The following is a 26,018-nucleotide window of genomic DNA, read 5'->3' as shown; positions in this document are numbered from 1 at the left end:
CAGGTGGAGGAGCTGGAATGGAAACCTAGGTTGGTTGGCTTCAAGATCCCCACTCTGTTCACTCTCCCCATACCTCAGCTGGCCTCCAGTGGTTGAGATGAGGAGGATCAAATCCTATCGTCTGTGACCTTAGGCTTTCTGTTTGGGCTTTGTTTCTCTTCAAATGAAGAGGCTTTCTGTTTGGGCTGGTTTGGAGAGTGAGGCTTGGAGGAGGGGGTTAAAAATGGTTCCTTGGGATCAAGATTTATCTTCCATCATCAGATGAAGGGGGCATGGGCATGGGCACCATACCTGGTTGACTGCCAGCCAGAAGGGCTGAGGCGTGCTTGGGCAGAAGGCAGACAGCTAGAAGGACAAGTGGGGAGAGAGCCCCAGTCTTTGGTCTTATAGCCTTGGGAACTGGTCTTGTTCCTCTGAGCTCTTGCAAACTTCCAGCTTCTGGGTTTGGAGAGAAGGCTAGGAAACTGGGAGCCTGCAGAGCATGGGGTCAGCAGAGTATCACTGCTGCCTTGGGCCATGGCCTGGCATAGTACAGCTAAGCCTAGCTCAGCCTGAGAGCTCAACAGAATCTGGGATCAGTCACCCGCTGGCTGCCCAGTTTTGTCTCTTCTGTGCCTCTCTCCCTCAGGAGGGGGTGGCCAGCAAACAGCATTTTGCCCAGGCTTGCCATCTCCTGACTGAGGTTCTGCTTGGGAGCTGTGCCCATCCAGCATATTGGCTTCACTGAGCATTGCTGGGTATGGGCAGGCTTCTCCCTGGGTCAGTCAGAGCACTGGAGATGGGGATAGACTGTCTCTGGGGGCTTGGGGACCAAAGATAGAGCCCCACAGTGGCATCTGGAGAACGGCTGATTTCCTCATAGTCTTCCCAGGCGAGTCCAAAGCAGCACATGAGTCACTGTGGCAGAGGGGATTCCCTGGTTCTACCACTTAACTTAGTAGCTTTGTGACTTTGTCCAAGTCATATAACCTCTCTGATTGGGTCAAGTTTCTCGGGTGCCAAATAGTAATTAATCTATTAATTAGTGAGGGATCCACCTCACTGAGCTATTAGTGGCACAGATAAAATTGACGTAAGCAGAAGTGGCTTGTAGCCCTGAATGCAATTCATATGAAAGAATGATGTCATGAAGAAAAGCAAGCAGGCACCGGTTGAATACCTGTGAGATGCTTGGTGGGAGTTACAGAAGTTCAAGACCCAGTCCAGTTAGGGACAGTGCTAAGCAATATGAGCAAGTTATAATGAAGTGCTCATTTCATCTCTTGATTCATTAATGAATTACTGCTGAAATCAGTTTTAGGGGATTGGGACCAACATTAAAAGAAGACAAAAGAAATAGGGGCGCCTGGGTGGCTCAGTCGTTAAGCGTCTGCCTTCGGCTCAGGTCATGATCCCAGGGTCCTGGGATCGAGCCCCGCATCGGGCTCCCTGCTCAGCGGGAGGCCTGCTTCTCCCTCTCCCACTCCCCCTGCTTGTGTTCCCTCTCTCGCTGTGTCTCTCTCTGTCAAATAAATAAATAAAATATTAAAAAAAAAAGAAGACAAAAGAAATAGACTAGAATAATATAAAATTAAAATGAGAATTTCAGAATGCATATAAGAGTAAATTATTTCATAAAATGTATTTCCATTATACGTGTGTGTGTGTGTGTGTCTAAAATCTCAGTATAGAATGTATTTCTTATTGTGGGTCTCAGTTTGAAAACTTTGAGAAATAGTGTTCTAAGTCAAGATTGATGTCTTCAGGTTGGAGGACAGTTAATGAGATCAGGGCAGGCACGGAGACTATGTGAAGGCTGAGGGCTTAACCTGTAGGAGCAGAGGAGTATAGTATAAAGGTTAAGAGCATGGGCTGTGGAGTCAGGCAGGCTTGGGTTTGAGTCCCAGCTCTGTCACTTCCAGCTATATGGCCTTGAGTGAGGCACTTAACTTTACTAAGTCTTGGATTCTACTTCTGGAAAGTGGAGAGAATGGAGAGAATGGTATTATGGTAAGGTTATTATGAAATAGGAGTAGGAAGAAATTGGTAAGTAGTAAATGATGTATAAATGGTAACTACTGTTGCTGCTGGTATTTGAAGCTGTGGTTTTTACTGATATATTGGGCTCTGAAAGGGTTGCTGTGACGTAGAGAGGGGAGAAGAAAGGGCATTCCAGGTAAGGATGGGTGGTTGAAAAGAGATAAGCACGTGTGTGCCTGGGATGAGACTGGTCTGGCTGAGATTTGTGCCGCCTTAAAAGAGGGTGTTGAGATTATAGATAGACATTATCAGAAAAATTTTGGCATTACATGGGGAAGAAAATTTTAATAGTAGAAACTTCAACAATAAGCTTATTGTGATAATGAGGCCCCATCCCTGGTGGAATTCCAGCATGGGTTGGGCCACTAGAGACTGTTCTTATTAGGCTCTTTAATTGCAGAGACTCCCTCAGGCCACCTTAAAGAAAGAGAGGTTTTCTGAAGGATAAGTGAAGCCCTCGAACTGAAGCATCCCTGACATGCCATTGGTCCTTTAAACTGGCCATTTGGTCAGCTTCCCTGTCACTAGAAGCTGGCTCATGCTCTCCCTCCACTGTCAGGAGGAAATTACCTCAGATAGCGTCTACACCATCATGCTATTTGCAGGGACGCCCCTGACTCCATCTTCATCTCCTGGCTCCTTTCTGGGCATCCTTTGAGGATCAATTCACAATTAAAGTCATTCCAATCATCTAGGGAAACAGGTCCAGAGAGGGCACAGGGCTTACCTATTATGGAAGGGATTCCTATACCAGACAGTAGTCTAATCAGATGCCTTTCGAGATCCTGACTGGCTAGACTGAAGGATATGTGAACCTTCTGGTTTTTTTTTTTTTTAAAGAATAGCCTGCAATTTTTTAGGAGCACATCTTGTGCATCAAGAGAAATCTACCTGCAGTTAGAGAGCACGTGATGTGCTGAGTGGTGGGTACAACCAGACCTCTAGTGTCTTCCTTTTCACCATCTCTAGGTGACTTAAACTCCTCTGCTATTGGAGGAGAAGCCACCCAAATGACCATATTTCCTCAAAAATTTCCTCAGTTTAAGGTTTTAAAAGCCAAATAGATCTTTCGATTGACGTGTACATTTAAAGTAGTGGTGGGTTTTATTTATTTATTTATTTATTTATTTATTTATTTATTTATTTTTTAAGATTTTATTTATTTATTTGACAGAGACACAGCGAGAGAGAGAACACAAGCAGGGGGAGTGGGGGAGGGAGAAGCAGGCTTCCCGCTGAGCAGGGAGCCCAATGTGGGGTTCGATCCCAGGACCCTGGGATCATGACCTGAGCCGAAGGCAGACACTTAACAACTGAGCCACCTAGGCGCCCCTTTTTTATTGTTTCTGAGAAGATCTTGTGTTTTCCCCCGTATAGCTTAAAATCAGTAGTGTCTTAGAATCCAGGAAATATGGTCGTTTGTTTTGTAACCAATTGAAATTCCGGTCTGAGGTTTGATGTTGGGGCTTGGAAACTGCTAAAGCTATTATCTGACATCATTTAAAGGAACACTGAACTTGAATGTGTTCCCCTATGTATCTGCAGTTGGGAGAATGGGTATCTCTGAGGCCCTGCAGTCAGATCTTATCAACAAAGACAGACCTGGAGGGTTGAGGTATCAAACGGGCATGTATTTAATCACTTGGGAATTCACTGGAAGCTGGAACTCCCAGGCAAAAGCCTTGCCCTCTGTGAGCCTCAATCTTCTCATCTGCTCAGTGGGAGGATTGGATCAACTATTATCCACATCCACAACTGCCAAAACTTCCTGTTAACATAGCGTGGACATCCCCTTTCATTTAGTTAACTAGAAGACTCATGTGACTTGTATAAGCTAGTGGTTTGTAGGTGGTGGGAGGCAGCATGTCCTGTGATGTCTGGGCCTTTGGTTTCCGTTCCCTGCGTGTGTAGGGGTTGCCTGGAGACATACATCTGTCAGTAAATGTCTTGATATAAAGGTGTGGTCTCTGGTTTTCTCCTATGGGGAGGGAAAGGAAAGGAGTGTCCTCCTGTCCTGGTTCTGCCTCTAGGTGGTGAGAGGGTCAGCAGTTTGAGAGGAAAATGACCTGTGTCAGTGTATTGAGGGGGCCAAGTTTGCCTCAGACTGTTGTTTCTCCTCAGCTGTTCAGCTCGGAAGCTGCTCTCAGGCCTGTGCAGTTCCCCAGATAAAGCTCAGTAAAGAAGACCTGCCCTTTTGTGTTTTGGAGGCCTCTGTTCTGCCAAAGCCCCTCCCTCTGCTCTTCCAACCAGTAAAAGTCAGAGCAGCACGTTTCCTTCCGTCAGAGAGAGAATCAGAGAATCAAGGCCTGGGCCAAGCCCTAGCCCCATCATGTCCTGTTCCTAAGGGCCTCCTCCCAGCTGCCTGAGTGCTTCTGACCCTGCACTCCTTTCTGGGAGGTCAGGCAGGACTGAGTACAGGCTCTTGGCTAGGATCTAACTTGGATTTGAGTCTGGGTTTTTCCACTGATTTGCTCTTTGACCCTGAGCAAGATACCCTCCTGGGTGTCTTACCTCTCAACGTCAAGTACTTTTTTTAATTGGAAAAAAAGTAAAAGGTTAAAAAAAAGAAATTTGAAAGATCCATAATCCACCACTTTAAAAGTGATTTTAAGAAGAGAGCACGTATGTGTGTGTACAGAGGTATACACATACATTTTTTTTCATGATTTTCTTACCAATATTGCTCTGTAGGCTAAATAAGAAAGCATCTTTAGAATACCCAGTCTCCAAATGCTAGTCTCCTCCTCTTTGCCCCTGAGAGTTATGGGAACTCATGAATTCCTGGGAACTCACTTCTTGGAGGAAGCCCACTTACTTGAAGCATGCTCTGGCTAAGCCAGGGATTCTGCCCCAGCCTGCCTCAGCAGCCTGCCTGGGGTGGGTCTCCATGCTCCAGTGTTTTCCCCCGTGACTCTAGTGGGCATTCAGAGCCCAGCAGAATGTCAACACCATGAGGGCCAGGACTTTGTTCTAGTTGAAGGAGTGTTTCCCCATAGCCTGCCCAGAAGCCCTGGCCCTAAAACAATGCCAGCACAGCTGTGATAGCTGCTCAGTTAGTAGATGTAGAAATACAAATGATATTTGGTGAGGTTTTGAAGCATGTGTAGGATTTTGATAGGGTAGAGACAACTTGGAGTCTATTCCAGCAAAGGGACTGGCATGAGTAAGGTTGAGTGGTGGGAAAGGGCCAGGGTATAATTGGGGAAACTATGAGTAACTAGCTTTGCTAGAGTGAAGAGGTGAGCATGTTATTTCTGTACTTGTTTGACTTTTTTTTTTTTTAATCCAGCTTATACCTTGCATGTAGGCCCTCTGAAGAGGCATATTTATCTAGACAGACCCAGGACAGGAATGCTTTGCTTTGGTGCACAGATGCAGGCACTCAGACCTCTGCCCCCAGAGAGGCCCAGTGACCCCTGGCCCCCTGACACATTGGGGGAGTGGGCACTTAACCTGGTGTCTCTTTGGCTTATGCCTTTTAGGGGGAGGGCAGCATTCCCTCTCATCTATGTTAGGGTGTTCATGGGTTAGCAGCCCTAAAGGGAACACAGGGATGGGAGATAGGGACAGGAATGAAGGCCTGACAAGGCTGGTGGCTGGGACCTAAGCCAGGGCCTTTGCTTCTCTTGGCACCTCTGACAGGCCCTGCCCTTTGCTCCACAGGCTAGAGGAAGTCCCCCTGGAGGTGCTGAGGCAGAGGGAGTCCAAGTGGCTGGACATGCTCAACAACTGGGACAAATGGATGGCGAAGAAGCACAAAAAGGTGAGGGGCCTGGCCTTGGGCCTTAGGCTGGGAGTTGGCAGCCTGGGGAAGAAGAGGAAGAGGGAGGAACTGTATCAGCTTAGAGGAGCAGGAGCTTCTCCAACTGCCAGCAGCCTTGAGTGTCCCCATCTGCCAGCTCTGAAAAGGGAACAGAAGCTGGCTGGAGGGCAGGGACTAGTCTTTACTTGGTCCTCCAAGATGACTTCAGATTCACACAGAACTTTGTCCTGGAGTCAAACTTCAAAGCTACTTTTAGCTAAGAGCCCTTAATAGGCAGCTTTCCTCCAACCCTCTTGGGAGAAGTTCTTGCTGCTACTTACCACCCACCTTTCAGGGAGGACTTTATAGTGCTAGTAATAGCTAACATGTGTTGAACATTTGCAGTGTGCTGGATACTTGACTTGAGTGATCCTTAAAACTCTCCAGTGAGGTTGGTAGCAGTGGTACCCCTTCTTTATGGGTGACCCACAAATCAAGGTTTGAACCCAGGCAGTCTACATTTAGTGCCTGCATTCTTCATCACCACTAGATTAATGCGATGAGTTCCCTTTTGCCTCTTGGCCAAAGGAAAAAGAATGAAAAGTAACCTCACAGTTTAATGGTCTTATAAAAATGAAAATACCCAGTGGTCCTCTCCTAGTTAGTCTTTCTTTAGACACTAGCTCTGTTGCCCCATAGGAACATCCTTGTGCACCACAGTGTGTGCATTGATGCCCTTGGCCACCTGGGCAGGATCCAGTTACTCCCCAGCCTAGTGGAGGCCTGTCCAGGGTCTCTCTGCACAAGTTCCCAGGGCAGAGAGTGAATCTGCTGTCCCACTGGCATCACCTGACATGCTGGTCTGGTCCAGGCTGGCACAGCTGGCTGCAGGGCCTAGCAGAAAGCTCAGGACTGAAGGTCAGATATGGGCTTGGTCCCAGCCCCACTACCTTCCCCTCTTCATGCCTGTGGCTAGCTCTGCAACTTTGTGTGAGTCACTTCACCCTCTCAGCCTCAGGTTCCCTGGTTGAGTGGTAACGACAGTTGTGTTGGAAGGCTCCCATGAGTTGGTGACTGTAAACCCCAGGCCTGTGGAGGAGAGGCACACCTAGGCCTGGGCTCTTGCTTGCTGTTCTATATAGGCTTTGTAGCATTCATTTTTGCTTATTAAACATTTCTCTTAAAAAATTTTGTTTTAAAGATAATTGTTCTCAACTGCTTCCTGCATGACTCTGGGGTCTATTTTTCTGCCTCAACACACACACTGTGGTGCACAAGGATGTTCCTATGGGGCAACAGAGCTAGTGTCTAAAAGACTAGGAGAGGACCACTGGGTATTTTCATTTTTATAAGACCATTAAACTGTGAGGTTACTTTTCATTCTTTTTCCTTTGGCCAGGAGGCAAAAGGAAACTCATCACATTAATCTAGAGGGTGGTGATGAAGAACGCAGGCACTAAATGTAGACTGCCTGGGTTCAAACCTGAGGTTCTTAACCTTGAGCTTCAGCTCCCTCTCCACTGTCTATTGTGACTAGTGGCTGGCAGAGACAGTGGATCCTTCATGTCCCAGCCTCCCTTGCAAGTGGGGATTCCAGAGGGGAGTCTTGGGGACCTCCTTTCAGCAGAGCAGGCAGCACTACTTCCTCTTCCCTTTTGCTTCCCTGGAACTGTGGTTAGAGGCCAAGGGCTCCCCCTGCCCAGTAGGGGCCACCACAGGAAGCTGTACCCTATCCAACCGAGAGGCCCTAGCCCTCTGCTTTCTACTCCTGCCACCTCAGCTGTGGTCACCCTGGCCCTAGGAGCTCTTCTTGCTTGGCTGTGCAGGCTTGGGCTCTCCCCGTGTTCAGGAAGTCAGGAGGGACAATACCTGCTTCAGGAAGTAGGTCCAGACCCAACACTTCTCCTGGACTTATCCTGAGTCCCCAGGAGGGGACTGTATAGAGGCAAGGTTCTTGCTGGAATGCTGTCTTCCCCTGTAGGGCTATGCTCAAACTCTGGCCAAGGCCTCCCAGGGTTCAGCAGGTAGGGTGTGGCCTCACTCAGCTGTCAATCAGAGAATGATAATCCCTTGTGCTTTCTGTTTGCTGAGAACTTTCTCTTGCTTTATCTTTTCTGATCCCTACCATTGCCTCCTCTCTAAGGCAGGCAGGTGGAGCTTGCCATCCCTATCACCTCTGTGCTAAGGAGGATTCCAGAGGCCAGAGTGGGAAAAGCTGGCTGTATTCCTGGTTCTCCATCCTCGCCTCCCCAGCCCCACCTGAGTGAGGGCAGGGACTCTTTGAGAACCTTAATGGACTGAAGGTATTCCTGGGCTCCCCTAGGGCAGGCAACTATGACAGGGGGCTGTGATGATGTAGAGGGGCTGGCTCAGGTCAGGCTAAGCTTGGCCCTGAAGAGAGCCTAAAGGGCCTGTGGCTCTAGGCCATACTATATCCCTTTGCCAAAGTCTTCTCAGACCAAGTGGCCTCCTTAAGGAGACCCTTGTCCCACAGCAGCAGGAAACTATTCCCAGAGTCTGGGGCAGTTCCCTTCCACTCCCTTCCTCGCCCCATCCTCACCCCACCTCTTCACCCCCTTTGCAGGCAGTCCCAGAAGCTCAAGCTTAGCTCCCATGACCAGCAACTCTGCTCTTCCCCCACTGCCTCCAGGCTGTCTGCCTGTCTCCTTCCTGGTTCTTGACACTCTCTGACCCTTGGAAAGTTTTCTCTTATTTGTGCTGGTCATCAGAAAGGCTAGGCCTTCTTTGCTCCTCTGAGAGATTCCAACGGGACTGTTTGAGGGGGTTTCCAGGTGAGGGGAAATTAGGTGTGAGCCTGAGCCCCTTCTGTGTCAGGCATTTTTCTGGGATGGAGGGGTGGAGAGGAAGGGATTTACTGAATACAGACTATGTGTCAGGCCCCCTGCTAGGCATTTTCCCACCCTTCTAATAGAATCCTAAGTATTGCCATTCTCTTCTTAACTATTGATGAGAATTGATTGGCTCAAGGTCAGCACTGGGTTCAAACCCATATCCAGTTGCTCTTCCCACTGCCCTGAGTTCCCATCTTCATCCTAGGCCAGGCTGCTTAGTGCAGGGGCTAAGGGGAGTATCATTGGCCAGTAGCCCACCCCTCCATTCTATAGGAGTGGTGCCTCTGCTTTTGCCCTCACCCTCCTTGACCATTGGCCTTGAGGTCAAGGAGGACAACCAAGGCAGCTGCCTCAGTCTCATTCTGTCCCAAAGCCCAGGTGGAGCTCACCTCTCATCTAGCTCTGAGAGTCCAGTGGAGTGCGAAGTGCATGGGGCTGGATCCCTCTAGCCTGTGTGGTATAGGAGGTAGTGGGTTCCTGATGGTGTGACCTTAATATTTTCCCACTCTGTGTTTCAGTTTTCCCATTTGTAAAAGACATGATGATTTTTCAAACTGGATTTTGACAGCGGAAGCCTTTTTCTAATAAAGACAGCAAGTATAAGAATCGAGCCCTAGCTCTGGGTCATAAACTACCCCAAACACTTCCTCCTTCTCCTCTCCCAGTCTGTGAGTGGTAGGAAAGACCTGTGGCATCGTAGCAAGAGTTGGAATCAGGACTCACAGCCAGGCCAGCTGCCTCTGCCCTGGGCTGGTAATTGTGGGAGCTCAGGGTCAAGGAGAGCAGAGGAGAGGATTCATGACCAAAACAAAGAGGGAGCCATTCTGATCAGCTCCCATCTTCCTTCTGAGTTCTGCTGAGTTCTCTCCCCTCTAGGTGGGCTGTGTCCTGCCACGTGGCTACTTAAACACCCCCATGGAAGGGCCCAGGCCATGTCTCTGGGCACATTTTGGGTCATCTCAAAAGCTACCCTCCCCACAGCTGCAGCTGTGCCCCACACCATGCAGATCCCTCCCTAGTGATATCCAGTGGTGCTCCTCCAACTTGGAGGAGCATTTTGATTCAGAAAATGGTCATGGGGATTCAGAATTATGTAGGAGACCTCCGGAATTATTGTTTTATCACTGGGCCAGGGGACAGTGAGACTGACATCACCTGGTGGCAGTGTATCTAATTATAGTCATTACTCCCCCTGCCCCTGGCATCCTAGGCTCTGCATTGTAGCAATAGTAGCAACAGGAGGGAAGTCCTCTTTTCTCCCCTTTTCTGCTTGCCTGGTGTGCTTACTGAAGGCCTACCAAACACCAACAGAAGAGCTGGGCTGGCACACAGCCTCCAGAGGACTTGCCTCGGTGGATGCATGAGCACAGTCCTCTTTTTGACTTTCAGATCCGTCTGCGGTGCCAGAAGGGCATCCCACCTTCCCTGCGGGGCCGTGCTTGGCAGTACCTGTCAGGAGGCAAGGTGAAGCTACAGCAGAACTCTGGAAAGTTTGATGTGAGTGGCCCTTCTTTCATCCTGCCCTCCCTCCCACATCTCTTGATGTCCTTCACATAGCAGCAGTCCTCCATGTGCTTACTTGGACCTCAGCAGTATGAGCTGATTAATAGGACCACCCATCAAATGCCCCACTGACCAGGCCTGTCCAACCTGTGACTCCTGGGGGCTCTGCCCATCTGAAGCTCCAGTGCTGAGCAGGCTTCAGAGGGATGGACAGATTTGCCATCCTCCATTCCAGCTCTTTCTCTTGTCAACCACCTAGTTTTGTTTTCTTAGGCTTAGTAGGCCACCTCCCAGCTCTTGGTCATCAGGAGGGGACACTCAGACCACTTCCCTGACTCCCTTGGGCTCTGTGCTCTGGGCCTCTGGGGGCCTGCCCTCAGGGTCACTGAACCCTCAGTAACTCTTAGCCTCCCATCCTCGACTCTTCTCCTGCCTCATCCAAGCTGGCCAGACACAGTTCACCCATGCCACTAGTGGGGTTGTCAGCCTTAGGGGTGGCAGAGCCAAACCAGTATCCTTTGGGGTTAGAAACCAGTCAGTGGCCAGAGAGGGCATCCTCTGCAGGCATGCCTTCCTCTCCCTACCCGTTACCCCCTGCCCCATGGCTGCCAGAGTAAGAATACCACTCCATTCATGGGACTTCTTAGGGCCCACCTGGGCTGGGCAGCAGCTCCAGCATGCTCCCCTATGGGAGGCACTTGGCTCCCCTGGGGTTACCCCGGCTTACCTGCCAGACCTGGCCCCAGGCATCAGGGTTTCTCCCAAGCTCTTAGGGTGGGTGACAGGCAGTGAAACAGAGTTGCCAGCTACCAGCTCTTTGTTGACATACTTCATGCTTTGGCAAACACTCCTGTTTTGCCAAACCTGTTCCCTGAGAAGAGTGGGTGGGGCGGGGCAGCCTAGAGTTTCTGCTTTTGACCTGAAGAGGGTGAGAGTCATTTGCCAGCAGTACTTGGCCATGGGGCTGTAGGGTTTGGTGGAGTGTCTGGTTGGAAGCAGCACTGGCAATCAGGGTGATTGGACTGTCCCACAGAGCAGCAATACCAGGCCTCTTGACTCCAGTGTCTTCTTCCATCCCTTTCATTTCAGGAGGCTGCATCCTGGGTGGAGGGGGGAGGTTCAGTTGGGAATCTCTCCCCAAGTCTATGATTTACCTCTGGCTGCTAGAGCATAGGCCTGGGAGCCAAGAGCTTCGTCAGCCTGGCCAGACTCCTGGTTCCATAGTTAGCAAATGTGAGCACATCCTGTGTGAGTAGCAGAGCACAGAGCTGTGTGTGCATTTTGTGTGTGGGTAGTAGTGTATCTGGAGAGAAATCAGCCACCTTTGTGAAGTCTTGAGGGTTGCTTGTGGGAGAAGGCTAAGAAAGGCCTTCTAGATACTCTGAAGCTGAGTGGTGGGTCCCCAAGTCAGTCCTAGGGGCTGGAACAGTGGTTTTTGAGCACACCTAGTAAGGACTTTGCCTGTGGATGACATGGAGGAAGTGAGCAAGGATGAGAAGCTCCCTCTGGCCACTGTGGACATGACAGCAAGAGGCAAGGGTACAGTGACAGGCTATTGGTGGGAGCACCTATTCCTGTATTCCCCTGAAGACCCAGGTGGTTGACCCCATCTCAGCTGTCAAGGCAGATTCTGCAGCCTCTCATGGCTCCATATTCTCCCATACTTGCTACTTCTTCCTCCCTCATTGGTCAGGGCAAGACCTCTGTCCTTTTCTTACCTGGTTTTCTTCTCTGGCTTCACCTCATGATGGTGTGAGTGCCTTCAGGCTCTCTTGGAGGTTGCAGTAGCTGCATCAGCTGCCAGCAGCCCACACCTGCCTTTGATTCCCAGAGCCCTTTCTTCCCACAGGCCCTTCAGCTGTACCTCTTCCTTTCTCAACCTCCCATGTGTGGTTAAGTGCCTTGGGCTGCTGAGGTACCAGGTGAGCACATCCTAGGAACTGACTTCTTGGGTTCTCAGGTCCCTACCTTATGAGAGCCCTCTGGAGAATTTGTGGGGTCCTCCTCCCCTTTCTGACAAAAATAATCCTGCTTTGTACTCAGACAGTATCTAGCCCTGGCTTGACTTGGGAGGTTCATAGGACACACACAAGCCCCATCTTTAGAATATGTGGGACTCTAGAGGTTGTACACCCACTTTTTTAGCTGTGTGCCTGACCAAAAGCCCTCTGAAGGCATCTGGTCCTTCTCTCCACCCTCCAGCCTTAAACACTCTGTCAGTTTTTTTGCTCAGTACTTACTCTCTCATGTCAAGTTACCTGACACCCTAGGGTCTTTAGTTTAATGTTGGGACACACCCGCTGAGGGGGCACAAGAGGGAAAGGGACTTCTATGAAGACACCTGCCAGTCAAGGCCAGGGCCTGGGTCTGTGCCCACGGGTGTGTTTGCTGAGAAATCTGGCCCTCATCCCAGGGGGCCTTCCCTAATGCTGCATCAGCCCTGCAGGCAATGTGTACATAGTCTGCTTCCCTGCTCAGCTCTCTGGGTTTCCTTTTTATTGATATTTTCCTTTCTATTTGTAGGATCTTTTTAAAAGATTTTATTTACTCATTTGTGAGAGAAAGAGCACACAAGCAGGGGAATGGCAGGCAGAGGGAGAAACAGGCTCCCCACTGAGCAAGGAGCCTGATGTGAGACTCAATCCCAGGACCCTGGGATCATGACCTGAGCTGAAGGCAGACACTTAACCAACTGAGCCACCCAGGCGTCCCTATTTTTATGATTTTTTAAAAGATTTATTTGTTGATTTTAGAGAATGAGAGAGCACAAGTGTGTGTAAGTGGGGGGAGAGGCAGAGGGAGAGGGAGACAAGCAGACTCCCCGCTAAGCAGGGAGACTGATGTGGGGCTCGATCCCAGGACCCTGAGATCATGACCTGAGCTGAAATCAAGAGTTAGACGCTTAACCAACTGAGCCACCCAAGTGCCCATATTTTTTCTTTCTTTCTTTTTTTTTTTTTTTAAGATTTTATTTATTTATTTGACAGAGAGAGACACAGTGAGAGAGGGAACACAAGCAGGGGGAGTGGGAGAGGGAGAAGCAGGCTTCTTGCTGTTCAGGGTGCCCGATGCGGGGCTCGATCCCAGGACTCTGGGACCATGACCTGAGCCGAAGGCAGATGCTTAATGACTGAGCCACCCAGGCGCCCCTTTCTATTTTTTAAAGTTGAGGTATTTACAGAGAGTGAAATGCACAGATCTTAAGTGTGCAGTTCAGTGAATTTTGACAAATAATACATATCCATGTAACCAACAAGCAAATCATGATACAGAACATTTCAAATGATGGGGAAATGATTTTTCTTTGTGTAATACTTTGTTTTTAAAATGGTACTCATGTTAAAGTGTTCACAGAAGTCAAAGAAAAGAGTAAAACTTTGTCAAAACCCCAGCACCCAGAGATGGCTCTGAGTTTAATGGTTTGACAAATGTCACATCCTTCCAGATAGCACTCTGTGCAGATCCTTCTCTCCTTCTCTCTCTCATACACACACACACAAACACACACACACACACACACACACACCCATACACCCCTTCCTAAATAGGTGATGCCACTTGCATAGGGAGACAGCAGAGGAGTTGGGATCAATGGCTCTGAGTCAACCTGGCTTCCAGGCCCAGCTCCACCATTTTTCTAACCATGAGGACTTGGGCAAGTGACTTTTCTCTGATCCTCAGTTTCCTCATCTGTGAACAGCATAATGATAGGACTTTTCTTTAAGGTTGAGAAGAGTCAGTGAGGCCCGCGGTGCTGCAGAACAGTGCTAACAGGTGATAGCCATTGCTTTGATAGTAGCCTTCCATCTTAAGGACCTAAGGTGTTTGATGAGTCCTGACTAAAGTGCCTGAAGGTTATTTCCAGCCACAGCTATGACAGACACTCTTGACTGCGTGGGTCTTCCTGGAGCCAGGATCACCCCTCAGGGTTTCTAGGGCCCTTCCCTCCTTGCCTCTTTGCCCCTTCTCTCTCATTCTTCTCAGGCTTCCTTACCTGAGCTTCCTGACTTGTCTTAAGGAAGGTCCAGTTCGTGATGGGATTGGGTGGGCATTGCCCCTGGCAGAGGGCTCCTCCAATACCTGGGACAGTTGTATCTTCCCAGCAGCCATCTCTAACTCCTAATACATGCTCTTGATCTTGCTTCTAGGAGCTGGACATGTCCCCTGGGGACCCCAAGTGGCTGGATGTCATTGAACGTGATCTGCACCGGCAGTTCCCTTTTCATGAGATGTTTGTGTCCCGGGGAGGCCATGGGTGAGCAGGCTGGATCTTATGGGCTGGAGGTGATTCTGGGCCCTGTCCCTCAGGGCGTGGAGGATGTAAAATGAGTTTGGGTGTATCTCAGGGGCCCAGAAACTGGGAGCCCCAAACTCCACTGTTAGAGTTTCCCTTTGGTTTGAATCGGATGGGTCTCCTTAGCTTCTTCTCTTACCTTTGGGGCAACTTTCATTTACTCCCCAGCGTGCTAGAGCTTGCCGGGTCCTCTTCTGGAAACAGGTTTTGGTGGGGAGAAAGAGGGTTAGAGATAACTGGGTGGGCAGAAGGTATGTAGGAGGGGAAAGATAGGCAGGCCAGGCCAGAGGCCCAAGACAGACACTTGGGACAAAGCTATCTGGCCAGGGAGACACAGCTGCTGAATGAGAGGCCCACACTTCCAGCCCTGACATACTCTTACCTTGTATCTGGCATCCTGCCTGGCTCTCCCTCTGCTTTCTCTTTGAGCCTCTGCTCTCAGCTGTCATATGGGGTGGGGCAGGGGAGGTGCCCTCCCTGCCTCCTCCTCTGGTCTTGTGAGAGTCTGAGTGCTGCAGTGGGAGACCAACCCCTTGCTGACCATAGTTAGGTCACCAGGGAGGTGCAAATTCTGAGACAGGTCTGGTCTGGCAGGGGGTGGCAGAGTCATACCTATCTTCCCTGCCCCACTTGGCCCTTCTACAGCCAGCAGGACCTATTCCGTGTGCTGAAGGCCTATACCCTTTACCGACCTGAGGAGGGCTACTGCCAGGCCCAGGCGCCCATTGCCGCTGTTCTGCTCATGCACATGCCTGCTGAGGTACCACCAGGCCCTGGACGGGTGAGTGGGTGGGCAGGGAATACCCAGCAGCAAGGCCTCATGTCTCTCTCACCCATAGCAAGCCTTCTGGTGCCTGGTGCAGATCTGTGAGAAGTACCTTCCTGGCTACTACAGTGAGAAACTGGTGAGTGCTTGCTGGGTCCAGACCAGGCCTGGGACCTGCCCTTTGTGGCCTGTCCAGGCTTTTCTCTCCACAGCCACTGTTGCCCCAGCTTAAAACCTTCCCAGACTTCTGTTGCTTTCAGGTTGAAGACCCAAGGCCCTCCAAAGTGAGGTCTTCTAGGCTCCAGAGTTATCGGTTCCACCCTGGCCTCCATGGCTGCTTCTAGCCATCTGGCTGCTTGGCAGGATCACAGTTCTTCCAGTGCACCAAGTTCCTCCCTGCCTCAGCCTTGAGGCTTAAACCTCTACCCCCTTCATTCCCATAATAACCCCTCCTTTCCTTCAGCTTTCAGCCCTCAGGGAGCTTTTTGTGACTCTGACAAGTGGGACCTCTGGCACAAGCTAATCCAGTATTCCTGGTTCTGCCATATTCTGGGCACTTAGCCACCTACCCCACCAATGCCCACCCTGTCCCCCGTCTCTTTGCCCCTGTGATTCATCTGTCTGCCCCTTTTCACTACATGCTCCACGAGGTAGACCAACTGTGTGTGGTTTGCTCTTCAGTGTATCCCAGCACCCAACTCAAGGTTGGCTCCCTGCAGGCAGTAGCTGCCTGAGGGATGAACGAATGCCTGCCTGGTACTGGGAGCCAAAGTGTCGACTACAGTCCTGGCCCCACGGCCTCACTGTGTTCCCCAGGAGGCGATCCAACTGGATGGGGAGATCCTCTTCTCCCTGCTGCAGAAGGTGTCACCCGTGGCCCACAAGCACCTTAGCCGGCAGAAGATCGACCCACTGCTGTACATGACAGAGTGGTTCATGTGTGCCTTTGCCCGCACCCTGCCCTGGAGCTCCGTGCTTCGCGTCTGGGATATGTTCTTCTGTGAAGGTACTGGGCTGGGCTTGGGGGAACAGCCCTGCCTCTAACCCAGCCCACAGGGGGCCTCTATTTTCAGAGAAACTTCTTACAGGCCCTTTTACCACCCCCTCATGCAGGAGTCAAGATCATCTTCCGGGTGGGGCTGGTGCTGCTGAAACATGCGTTGGGCTCCCCTGAAAAGCTCAAAGCCTGTCAGGGCCAGTATGAGACTATCGAGCAACTGCGGAGCCTCAGTCCCAAGATCATGCAGGAGGCCTTCCTGGTCCAGGAGGTACGGCCCACACCCTCCCATCACCCCTGGGTGGGAGTGGGAGACATGGGGGCCCTTTAGAAGGGGCCTGGTAACTCTCTGCCCCAAAGGTAGGTTACTGGTGCCAGGCCTGGTGCTCAGCAGCTCAGGATGGTATGGGTAGACCTTATCCTCCTGTCTTAATGAGAAGACAGAGGCACAGAGAGGCCTAGGTTTGCAGGGCCTTCCCTGTTCTGAACCACTTGGGAATGAGAGGAGCTGCAACTCATCACCCTCTCTTCTTTCCTGTACTGCATCCATGGCCTTGGCTTTATTTTCCCTTTTTTCTTTCCTTTGTGGGTTTTTGTCTCTCAGGGACTGTACTTAGGTGACACATAGTTAGGCAAGTGGACTCGAGTTGTGGGCAGCTTTCTCCTTTGAGGCAGTGGGTCCCAAGTGCCTGGCTCACCTGGCACTCGGCTCTGGGACTTGTGATCACCACAGGGACCAGACCCCCATTATTCCTAGGGTCAGCCTTTAGTGACCAGGGCTGGGGGATGGTGAGGGAGAGCAGGGCCAGGTTGGGAAGTAGAGGGGAAGTTTCTTCCTGGTGCCCATCTTCCTGTCACCACCCACACAGGTGGTAGAGTTGCCGGTGACAGAGCGCCAGATTGAGCGTGAGCACCTCATTCAGCTGCGGCGCTGGCAAGAGACCCGGGGTGAGCTGCAGTGCTGCTCTCCACCCAGGCTGCATGGTGCCAAGGCCATCATGGAGGCGGAGCCAGGCCCCTGGCCCACCCTGCAGCCTTCACCATCCATCCGCCTGCCCCCAGACGCCCTGCTCCCTGGCTCTAAAGGCAAGCCCAAGCCACCCAAACAGAGCCAGAAGGAGAAGGAGCAATGGAAGCAGGCAAAGGCAAGCGGGCAGCTGGATAAGCCCCCAACCCCAAGTCAAGCCAAGGTGGCAGCCGCTGCAGGAGATGCATGTCCCCCACAGGATGTGCCCCTGAAGGATCCAGCCCACCAGGACCCAGCCCCGCAGGACTCAGCTCCCCAGGATTCAGCCCATCACCACTCCCAGGATTCAGTCCACCACCACTCCCAGGAGAGCCTGACATCCCAGGAGAGTGAGGACACCTACTTGTAACCCTGGCAGCTCAGGCCTGTGGGGTGGGGTCTCCACACACCTACACGGCTCACAGACTGACATTCGAGGGCCTGCCCATGCTCTGAGGGCCCAGCTGCCTGGCCACTGGGTGGCAGAGAGTCTGGCTGGCCCAGCACAGAGTCTGCCTGAGCCTTTTTATTTATTTTCTCCAGAGTGGAGCATGGGCCAGCCCAGCTCGGTCAGACAGAGGTGAGGGCCAATGGTCAGGGCCTCACTCAGCCCCCTCCTCCTGGGGGGATGCTTCCCAGGGCTAGGGTGCTGTTGTGAGGAGAGAGGGTGGGGTAAAAGGTGGGGTGCTCTTTGTGTAAAATAGAAACATGGTTTTGTACAGAAATAAACAGGCTTGTGTAGAGAGTTGGTGTATGGCTAGGGACTGGGAAGGGGAGGAACCCCTGGTACTCAGCATCTCTTCTCTCTACCCTACAGAGCCCCCATCCTGGCCCCAGCCAAGCACTAGAGCCTCTCTGAGAAGTACCTTTGCCATAGGCCAGTCCTTGTTCCTGACCCCCACTTTCGCTTACCCCATCCCCTCTGCCCCGTGTCCACCAGTCTGCCATGGATGAGGGTCTGCTTCCCAGGCCTTGATGCCTACCCATCTCTGGGGGCAAGGAGAGGAGGTTTCCTTAAGGAGGCGTTTTCAGGGTCTTCCTCCACCAAGTCCCCTTGCCTAGATGCCACTTCAGACCCCAGTAAGGTTCTGAGTGTTCATTTTGGGTTGAGTGCTGGCACCAGGAGTCGGGGACCATGAATGCCCTTACATGCTAAGTCCAGGCCTCCATTGGACACAGAGGGATGAGGGAAGAAGTTTGGGTCTTTAATAGAAGGCTGCCTGCGGTTTCCTGAGCACTTACACGCTGGGCTGGTTGTGTCACCAGCTGATCAGGTAGGCTCTATTATCCCCATTTTACAGATGAGGAAACAGAGGAGCTGAGTGGGAAAGATGAAGCTGGTTGATTTGCACCTAAAACCCCTTAGCTACCTCTCCTGACCAGGGTGCCTGGTGACCTGGCAATGCCCCTTAGGGCCCAGGCGGTCACAACCTGATGACTGGTGAGTGAGGACAGGGTGTCCCTGGGAAAGGCCCCCCCCTTCTGCTGAGGAAGCAGCTTTTCCAGTCAAACAATAGCGGCTGTTCCTGGCAGGCTACCAAGCTGGGCTGGGCCATGGTGGAAGGGGGTGGGAGAGGGAGGAGAACTCCCTAGGAGTTTTCAGGCATCACAGAGCCTGGGCCTGGAACATCTTGTCCTGGTACAGCTGGGGATACTGAGGCCTAGGGAGGTCAAGTGTCATATGAGCCTATCAGGGCAGGCTACCCACTTCCTGCCTCCCACCTCTCACCCCTGTATTTTCCCACCCCATCTGTACCTGCCATGAGAGGCTTTGAGGACAGTCCCCTCCCCCTGGCTCTCCAGGGGACAGGCCAGGATGTGGCAGCTGCAGTGTTCCACAGGAATCCCTTGAGCCAGAGAGTCAAGGGAGGGAGGGTGCTGCCCAGCTTCCATCCGCCTACAGTAGAGGTTCTTGAGCAGGCAGGAGGCTTGTGTAGGCCTGCTGGGTCCCAGTCAGGCCTGTGGCCGGCTTTAACCTGTTTGGTTCCAAGCCTTAGATCTGAAGCCTGAGGGCCAAAGACCCTCCAGAGCATGCTCTGTCTGTCCTGCTACAGGGCCAGCCTAGGTGTGCTGATACCTGCTTAGCCTTGGAGTCTTCTTAAACCTGAGGCGGCCTGAGCAGAACCCAGTTCTAATGTTGAAATGAGCCCAAGTTGGTCTAACAAGCCTCAGATCTGGGGCATCTGCCAGTGCTGGGGGCCTCCGTGGGCATGAAGCAAGTTTACATGTGCTCAGGCCAGCTGGGTTCTGCTAATGGCTGCAGGCTTTGGGAGGCCTCAACAGGGTTCAAATCTCAGGTCTGAGATCTGACTACCCAGTGAGCCCCAGACACATGGGCCTGTCCTCTGAAGTCTGGGCCTTGAGCATCCCTGGCCCAAGCACTTAGTCTTGAAGGATCTCAAGCCATAAGCCTGGCCACCTCCATCCCCTACCCCACAGTATGTTATTCAGATGTAAGTGTCTGGGGCCCTCCCTATCTCTGTGATCCTCGTGGGTAGGCGCCTTCTTCCTCCATAAGGGGAAGGAGGGAGAAAGGTAAGATACTGTTGGGAGAGAATCAGAGTCACCGGGGCTGCACAGCCTACTCCTACCCCTCCATACTCCAGAGTTTTCTGGTCAGCACTCTGGTCCCAGCTGAGCCCCGGTTCGTCTCGCGGCCCTTCGGAGCTTCAAGGATATCAATCACAAGACTGAAGGACAGAAGCCATTCCACACTTCCCTCCTCCACATCGGCTTCCGATCCCAGCGAGAGAGGAGACCTGCGGAAAAGGCGGAGCCCCAGAGAGGGGGCGCGGCATGGGCGGGGCCAGGAGGACTCCAGCGGGTTGGGATCAGCCTGTGACCCCCGAGCCAATGCTAAAGGGGCGGAGTCATTAGAGGCGGGGCTCGGCGGGCTGGAACGGGAGGGATGAGGCGCTGACCTTAAGAAGGAGGCGTGGCCACTTTGGATAGGCCGCCCGCCCCTCAGGGCGTGGCTGTCAGGGAAGTGGACGCGGCGTGGGGCTGGGAGGGTCCGCAGCGTAGCTGGCGGCATGGACGCGGCCGCGCAGCGGCTCCTTTAAGCTCCCGGCACCGCCCCCACTGCCCCGCCCCCGGCGGCGGCCTGGGTCTAGTAGGCGGCGGGGTCGGGTCCGCGCGGACTGTGATGGAGCTGCACATCCTAGAGCACCGGGTGCGGGTGCTGAGCCTCGCCCGCCCAGGTCTCTGGCTCTACACCCACCCGCTCATCAAGCTACTCTTCCTGCCCCGCCGCAGCCGGTGCGCGCCCGGGTTCGGGGGCACAGGTGGGGGTGGGTTCCGCTGTTGCTCCGGGACGGGGTCGGGAGATTAACATCGCCGCGGGGCGAGCGGGAGCGGGTGGGGGGGGCGCTTCTCCTCCCTACCCCCCCCCCCCCCCCGCCGCCATCCGGCTTGGGCCTACCCTCCCTGGGACCGCCGCCTATCCGGCCCCGTGAGGCCCCCTCCCAGGGCCAGTTAAGGCGCAAACAACCTGGGATGAGCAATGCTTAACTCCAAGTGGTGTCAAATGGGGGCAATTCCTTCAACTGGCGACTGCGGGGAGCTTCTTCCAGACGCTTCCCATCGGGTCAGAGGAGCTGGTCTAGGGGGCCCAAAGTCCGACTCCCCCAGGGCTGTAGTCGCGGGTGAGCCTCTCCTCCTTCCCGGCATGGAGGGTCGGGAGCTCCTACAGAGGTCGGGAGGCGAAAAACAGTTCGTCATTCCGGTGATGAGGCCCACACCCCACTGGCCCGGTGAGAAAATTGAGGCTTGAGGGGGCAGGGAGGCGCCCAGCAGGGGTCTTTCTGGGCGAACTGGAGCGAAGTCCTGCCCGCCCCCTCCGCCCAACCCAGGCTGAAGATGCCCCCCACCCCCATCCAGGTGCAAGTTCTTCAGCCTGACGGAGACCCCAGAGGATTACACGCTCATGGTGGACGAGGAGGGCTTCAAAGGTGGGGGCTGGGCTGGGGAAGGATGTCGTGCTCCCCTCTTTGTGGGATTCTCACTAGATCCTGGGTTCCAAAATCGCAAGAGCTGGGGCCTTGAAGGTAGATGGGTCTGGGTTCGAATTCGACTCTGCCATTGACTGGCTGTGTGCCCTTGAGCAAGTCACTTCCTCTTTGTAAAATGGGTATAGTTATGGTTCTCTATTAATAGGGTCCCATGAGAACTTTATAGACAGGGCTGTGAAGGGCACTTAGCAGCCTCAGGCCAGTGGCAGGGCCTCAGTGACAGTTCAGGGCAAGAATCAGAGGTTCCTGTGGCAGTTATATCCCCCTGGCCATTATTTCTCCCTGGACTTATCTCTCTGGTGCTGATCACCCCCTCCCTGGCTGGTCTGGGAACTCCAGGAGTCTGAGGGTTGGGAAAGGAATGCAGGAGCAGGCAGCCAGCCCACGTCAGGGTCCTGGGGGGCCTCCTGGCTGCAGTTGGGAGATTAGCAGCCACCCAGGCCCTGGCTCCTGCTCTGGACTGGACGCCAGCCTGGTTCCTCCCTGGTCTCTGAAGCTGACATCTGGCTCCCGCTCCTGCCAGCCTGACCCCTCCTCACAGGCCTGGAGCCTCAGGCCACAAAACTGAGGCTTGGCCCATCCTCTACTGCAGCCCTTCAGGCCTTCATTTCCCTGTTTGTACTGCAGGAAAGTCTAGGTCTGCGGAGGGAGAGGGGCATCCCTCAGCTAGCCTTATTTGCTGGCGCCCCCTGGTGGTGCCACATGGTATAAAAACCTCTTAACCACGGAACGCTATCATGAGGTATATGCTCTCATCCCATTTTACAGATGAGGAAACAGATTCAGAGAAGTTAAATCGTTTACCCCAGGTCAACAGCAAGTAAATGGTGAAGCTGGGATTTGAACCCAGGTCTGTCTGAATCTGGAACTCCAGTCTTAACTGGGAAGTTTCCATCCCTAGCAGGCCAGCACCTGAAGCACTTCTCAGTCCTTGCATACATGCAGTTCTTAGGAGCAGAACTTGGGAGAGGGAGACAGCCCCAGTCTCCACACCCTTACCTTGGTAGAACCCCATCCCCCCACCCCCAGCACAGACAAACGAGGGGTAGGGGCCAGCCCCATAGGCCCTGACCTGGTGTATACTTCCTACTCGCAGAGCTACCCCCATCTGAGTTCCTTCAAGTGGCTGAGGCCACATGGCTGGTGCTGAACGTGTCATCCCACAGCGGTGCAGCTGTGCAGGCTGCTGGGGTCACCAAAATTGCCCGTTCAGTCATTGCGCCATTGGCGGAGCACCATGTGTCTGTGCTGATGCTGTCCACTTACCAGACGGACTTCATCCTGGTGAGTTTTTGGCAGGCTCCAGTGTGGGGCAGGGTGGGCATGCCTGGGGACTCATGTGATACGTCATCCCCCTGTGGTCCAGGTGCGGGAACAGGACCTGTCCGTGGTGATCCACACGCTCTCCCAGGAGTTCGACATTTACCGAGAAGTGGGCGGGGAGCCTGTGCCTGTTGCCAGGGATGATTCCAGCAATGGTTTTCCCCGTTCTCAGCATGGTGAGGCTACCCTCTGACACCCAGATCTAGGCAGGGCCTCCTCTTCCCACTGGGGCCCTTCCCTTGTGAGGCGTGATACCAGCTGACTGACACTGACTGCCTCACAAGATAGGGAGATGTGGTGGAGGAAAGAGGTGGGTTCCTGTAGAGCCTGACCCTACACCCCACCCAGGCTCCTCCCTATCTGGCCACCAGGGGGCGCCCCAGCCCACAGTCGCCCTGACAGCTGCTGCCTGGTCCCTCCTAACAGGGCCTAGCCCCACCGTGCATCCCATCCAGAGCCCACAGAACCGCTTCTGTGTCCTCACACTGGACCCTGAGACGTTGCCAGCCATCGCTACCACGCTCATCGATGTCCTCTTCTACTCATACAGGTGGGCCTCGTTTGCACCTTGTCTCTTTGTCCTCACACCGTTGTTCCCTATGCTGTGTCCCACCACCTTCTGCATGTCCCTCTGTGCTCACACCTTTTGCGCGTCCCTCAGTTCTGCCACTCTGTGCCCTGTTCTGTGTCTTGGGTTCCTGGCAGCCTGCAATGCCCATGTGCCCCTCACTGATGTTCAGGGAAGATCCCGATGCCACAGCTTCAGCCCTTTCCTGTAGTGTGAACTGAGATCACCCTGAGCCATGCTTTGGTCTGGCTGTCTGCCAACCCTGGGGTCCAGTGTCTTTGGAGGAGGCGAGATTCATTGTCCTCTCCCCTGACACCATCAGGAGATCAGGGCCCTCAGACAGGGGAGGAAAGTGGCCCAGAGAAGGGAGGAGACACAGTGGGCTGGGTGCCCCGAAGAGCACTTGAGCCTCCTGTCCTTTTCCAGCGCCCCCAAGGAAGCAGCCTCTGGTGGTACTGGACCCAGCTCCATTACATTCTTTGCCTTCTCCCTCATCGAGGGCTACATCTCCATCGTCATGGACGCTGAGACGCAGAAAAAGTATGTGACTCCTGAGCCCTGTGGACCACAGAGCCCAAGCCCAGCCCTAGGGAGGGAGGAGGTAGAGTGTCAAACTCTGAGGTCACCAGGTCCCCCTGCTTCCAGAGGCTCACAATGGGGAAAGGAGGGGACGGGTGGGTGCTGTGCCCACTACCCACCTGCCTCTCCAGGTTCCCCAGTGACCTCCTGCTGACCAGCTCCTCAGGAGAGCTGTGGAGAATGGTGCGCATCGGTGGACAGCCCCTGGGCTTTGGTGAGGGTTGCTTCTTGTATGTTGGGGACTTGGGGAGGACCTGGGGGAGCGGCCAGGATGATCCACATGGACTCCCCTCCCCGCCCCCATAACCCTCAGATGAGTGTGGGATCGTGGCCCAGATCGCAGGCCCCCTGGCTGCGGCCGACATCTCTGCCTACTACATCAGCACCTTCAACTTTGACCATGCCCTGGTGAGCGCCATGGGTTGGGCTCCTGGAAGGACACTGAGGCCCAGGAGGGTGGGGAGGGTGCAGGATGAAGTCCATCTAGGCCAGGAGGTCGGCGTGGCCCTGACCGCTCCCTCTGCCCACCTGCCCACAGGTGCCTGAGGATGGCATCGGGAGTGTCATTGAGGTCCTCCAGCGACGGCAGGATGGCCAGGGCTCCTGAGGCCTCCACGCTCTCCCTTCACCCCAGGCTTCCAGAGACTTCTCTAAGCTATTTCCTCAAGCTCTGGGATGAGCCCTCCCCACCCCCATTCCTGCCGGGGGACCCCCTTCTTCTGCTCTCTGTACGTAAACTGCGTGCAGGCACCGGCTCTCACGTGGACACGCGTGTCTGCCCACACAGGGGAACACGGTGCTCTGGGCTTCCTCCGGGAACCCCTCACCCCATCACTCCCTGCGCGGCCTCAGCGTTTGCACATTCCCTGCCTGAGGTCCGAGCCATCCCCCCTCTCAGCGCCCCGGGCCAGCTGCTCCCCGGACAGGGCCCTGATTTCCGTTCTGCCTCTGGCTGGGTTGCCTTCCCTGGCCAGCTGATTCTGACAGTGCCTGCCCCTCTGGGGGGCCTCTGAGAAAAGTATTTTTACATCTTTCTCCCTTTTTTATTGACTTGTTAATAAAGGGCTTGTAGTTATGAAGGGTTGGGCTGTGGTCCATGGGGGTTGTCTGAGCTCGGGCATGGCTGCTCTTCGGCTCCTCCCAGCCCCTCTGCCTGAAGTCCTGGTCTGTCCCTATGTAGCTGGCTCTGGCTGGGCTCACCTAACTCAGTTCTCACCTCCGGGAGAACTGAACCTTTGAGAAGGGAAGTGACTTAGCCAAGGTCACCTGATTCCCATCCAGGGCTACCTGCCTCTGAAGCCCAGCCTCTTTCTTCCTTCCTTGCTGTTTCTGGAATAGCCCAGAAAGTTCTGAACATGGTTAGAGACTCAGAGACCCTCCTGCCTGGAGGTCCCCCAGCCTTCCCTGCCACCTTGAGTGTGACTGGCCTATTGTGAAACCCCTCAAGGAGGGCCCCAAAGCACCCTTCTTCCAGGCTGCTGCCTGCTTGCTTTTGGGCCATGCCTGAGTCCTAGAGGTCCCTCACAGGAGTCCCTGTTGGCCAAGAGATCAGTTAGTTCTTGTCGCCAGGGCTCTCCTGGAGTAGTAGTGGGAGGGGGCCAGCCAGAGTGGGGACCTGGAAGTTCAGGCACTGGGCTTCCTCTGGCTAGAAGGACAGGACAGGGGCCTGGAAGCCACCTGAAACCCACTCTGCCTTCAAAGGCTACCGTTCTGGGCCAGTGATGGGTTTCCTGTCACAGAGGGGCTGCCTCCTCGCTCCGTGAGACCGGGATTCCACTGTGAGCCAGATGGGACCCTATAGATGTCCCGGGGAGGTTATCAGGTACCCTCAGCCCAGACCCGCCCGCACTTAGGAAGGGAAGAAGGGTGTGACTTCGGCGTATTCAGAGGTCGTAGTAGCTCCCCAGAAAAGCCAGAACGGGGACCAGGCCTCTGGCAGTGTGCCCGTCCTGCCCCTGGGAACTCAGGGTCTGCAGATCACAGGAACAGAGCACACAGTCCAGCCCGGTGAGTGAGCAGTCGGGGACCCTAGGCCAACCCCTTCCCTTCAGCCTCCGTTTCCTCATGTGTATCAAGGTCTAGGAGGCAGCTCCTTCAGGACCTCTCTACTTCTTGGTGCTGGGAAGGGATCATTGCTTTGTAGTTTGACTTTCGGGGGAAGAGGGAGTTCTGGCTTCTCTCTGGAGGGCACACCTTGGGCCCTGGCTCAAAAGTTGTCCTGAGCTAAGTGGGGGCTTTAGAACCAGAATCCTTGGGGCTCCTGATCTGCAGGTAGAGAGCTCCTGGGCCCCATATTCAGCTCTGGGGCGTCTGTCCATCTGTCTGCTTGTGAGTCACTGCCTGATTCGGGTGTTTCTGT

At 53.6% G+C, this 26,018-nt stretch overlaps 2 protein-coding genes across 7 annotated transcripts in view; both read left to right on the top strand.

Annotated features, from left to right (window-relative positions):
• Nucleotides 1-17,924, top strand: part of TBC1D10A (TBC1 domain family member 10A) — a 31,189-nt gene extending 13,265 nt beyond the window's left edge. Inside the window, exons 2-10 of one of the 3 annotated variants that reach the window (XM_064578669.1) lie at nucleotides 5,683-5,782; nucleotides 10,003-10,110; nucleotides 14,265-14,371; nucleotides 15,056-15,170; nucleotides 15,250-15,315; nucleotides 15,993-16,182; nucleotides 16,290-16,444; nucleotides 17,043-17,121; nucleotides 17,400-17,924. In XM_064578669.1, the coding sequence (XP_064434739.1) occupies nucleotides 5,683-5,782; nucleotides 10,003-10,110; nucleotides 14,265-14,371; nucleotides 15,056-15,170; nucleotides 15,250-15,315; nucleotides 15,993-16,182; nucleotides 16,290-16,444; nucleotides 17,043-17,121; nucleotides 17,400-17,533 (1,054 nt within the window). In that variant the 3' untranslated portion in view covers nucleotides 17,534-17,924. Of the gene's footprint in view, nucleotides 1-5,682; nucleotides 5,783-10,002; nucleotides 10,111-14,264; nucleotides 14,372-15,055; nucleotides 15,171-15,249; nucleotides 15,316-15,992; nucleotides 16,183-16,289; nucleotides 16,445-17,042 lie in introns of all 3 variants that reach the window. The other 2 variants (XM_045887330.3, XM_064578668.1) reach the window with 2 other exon arrangements.
• Nucleotides 17,925-18,872: 948 nt separating this feature from the next.
• Nucleotides 18,873-24,738, top strand: CASTOR1 (cytosolic arginine sensor for mTORC1 subunit 1). 4 transcript variants are annotated; one of them, XM_045887331.3, is made up of 9 exons: nucleotides 18,890-20,437; nucleotides 21,059-21,129; nucleotides 22,286-22,473; nucleotides 22,556-22,688; nucleotides 22,939-23,062; nucleotides 23,507-23,620; nucleotides 23,791-23,873; nucleotides 23,973-24,067; nucleotides 24,198-24,738. In XM_045887331.3, the coding sequence occupies exons 1-9, from the start codon at nucleotides 20,325-20,327 to the stop codon at nucleotides 24,264-24,266; spliced, it is 990 nt and encodes a 329-aa protein (XP_045743287.1). In that variant the 5' UTR covers nucleotides 18,890-20,324; the 3' UTR covers nucleotides 24,267-24,738. The 4 variants fall into 4 exon arrangements, with proteins under 4 accessions (XP_045743288.1, XP_064434740.1, XP_045743287.1 ...); XM_045887333.3 differs by lacking the exon at nucleotides 18,890-20,437 and adding an exon at nucleotides 20,600-20,931; XM_045887332.3 differs by lacking the exon at nucleotides 21,059-21,129 and having other exon boundaries at nucleotides 18,873-20,463.
• Nucleotides 24,739-26,018: the final 1,280 nt, after the last annotated feature.

The sequence above is a fragment of the Mirounga angustirostris genome, unplaced genomic scaffold (assembly GCF_029215605.1).
Source record: "Mirounga angustirostris isolate CCGP_5_RB_7025 unplaced genomic scaffold, mMirAng1.0.hap1 SCAF_14, whole genome shotgun sequence".
NCBI lineage: Eukaryota > Metazoa > Chordata > Mammalia > Carnivora > Phocidae > Mirounga > Mirounga angustirostris.
This window is presented reverse-complemented; position numbering and strand designations above follow the sequence as displayed.

What these genes read in the sequence shown, in the direction of transcription:
- CASTOR1 (XM_045887331.3), top strand. Translation starts at nt 20,325, where the DNA reads ATGGAGCTGCACATCCTAGAGCACCGGGTGCGGGTGCTGAGCCTCGCC. An exon ending in TTTTCCCCGTTCTCAGCATG is followed by an intron (nt 22,689 to 22,938) that starts GTGAGGCTACCC and finishes CCCTCCTAACAG; the next exon opens with GGCCTAGCCCCACCGTGCAT. An exon ending in TCAACTTTGACCATGCCCTG is followed by an intron (nt 24,068 to 24,197) that starts GTGAGCGCCATG and finishes ACCTGCCCACAG; the next exon opens with GTGCCTGAGGATGGCATCGG.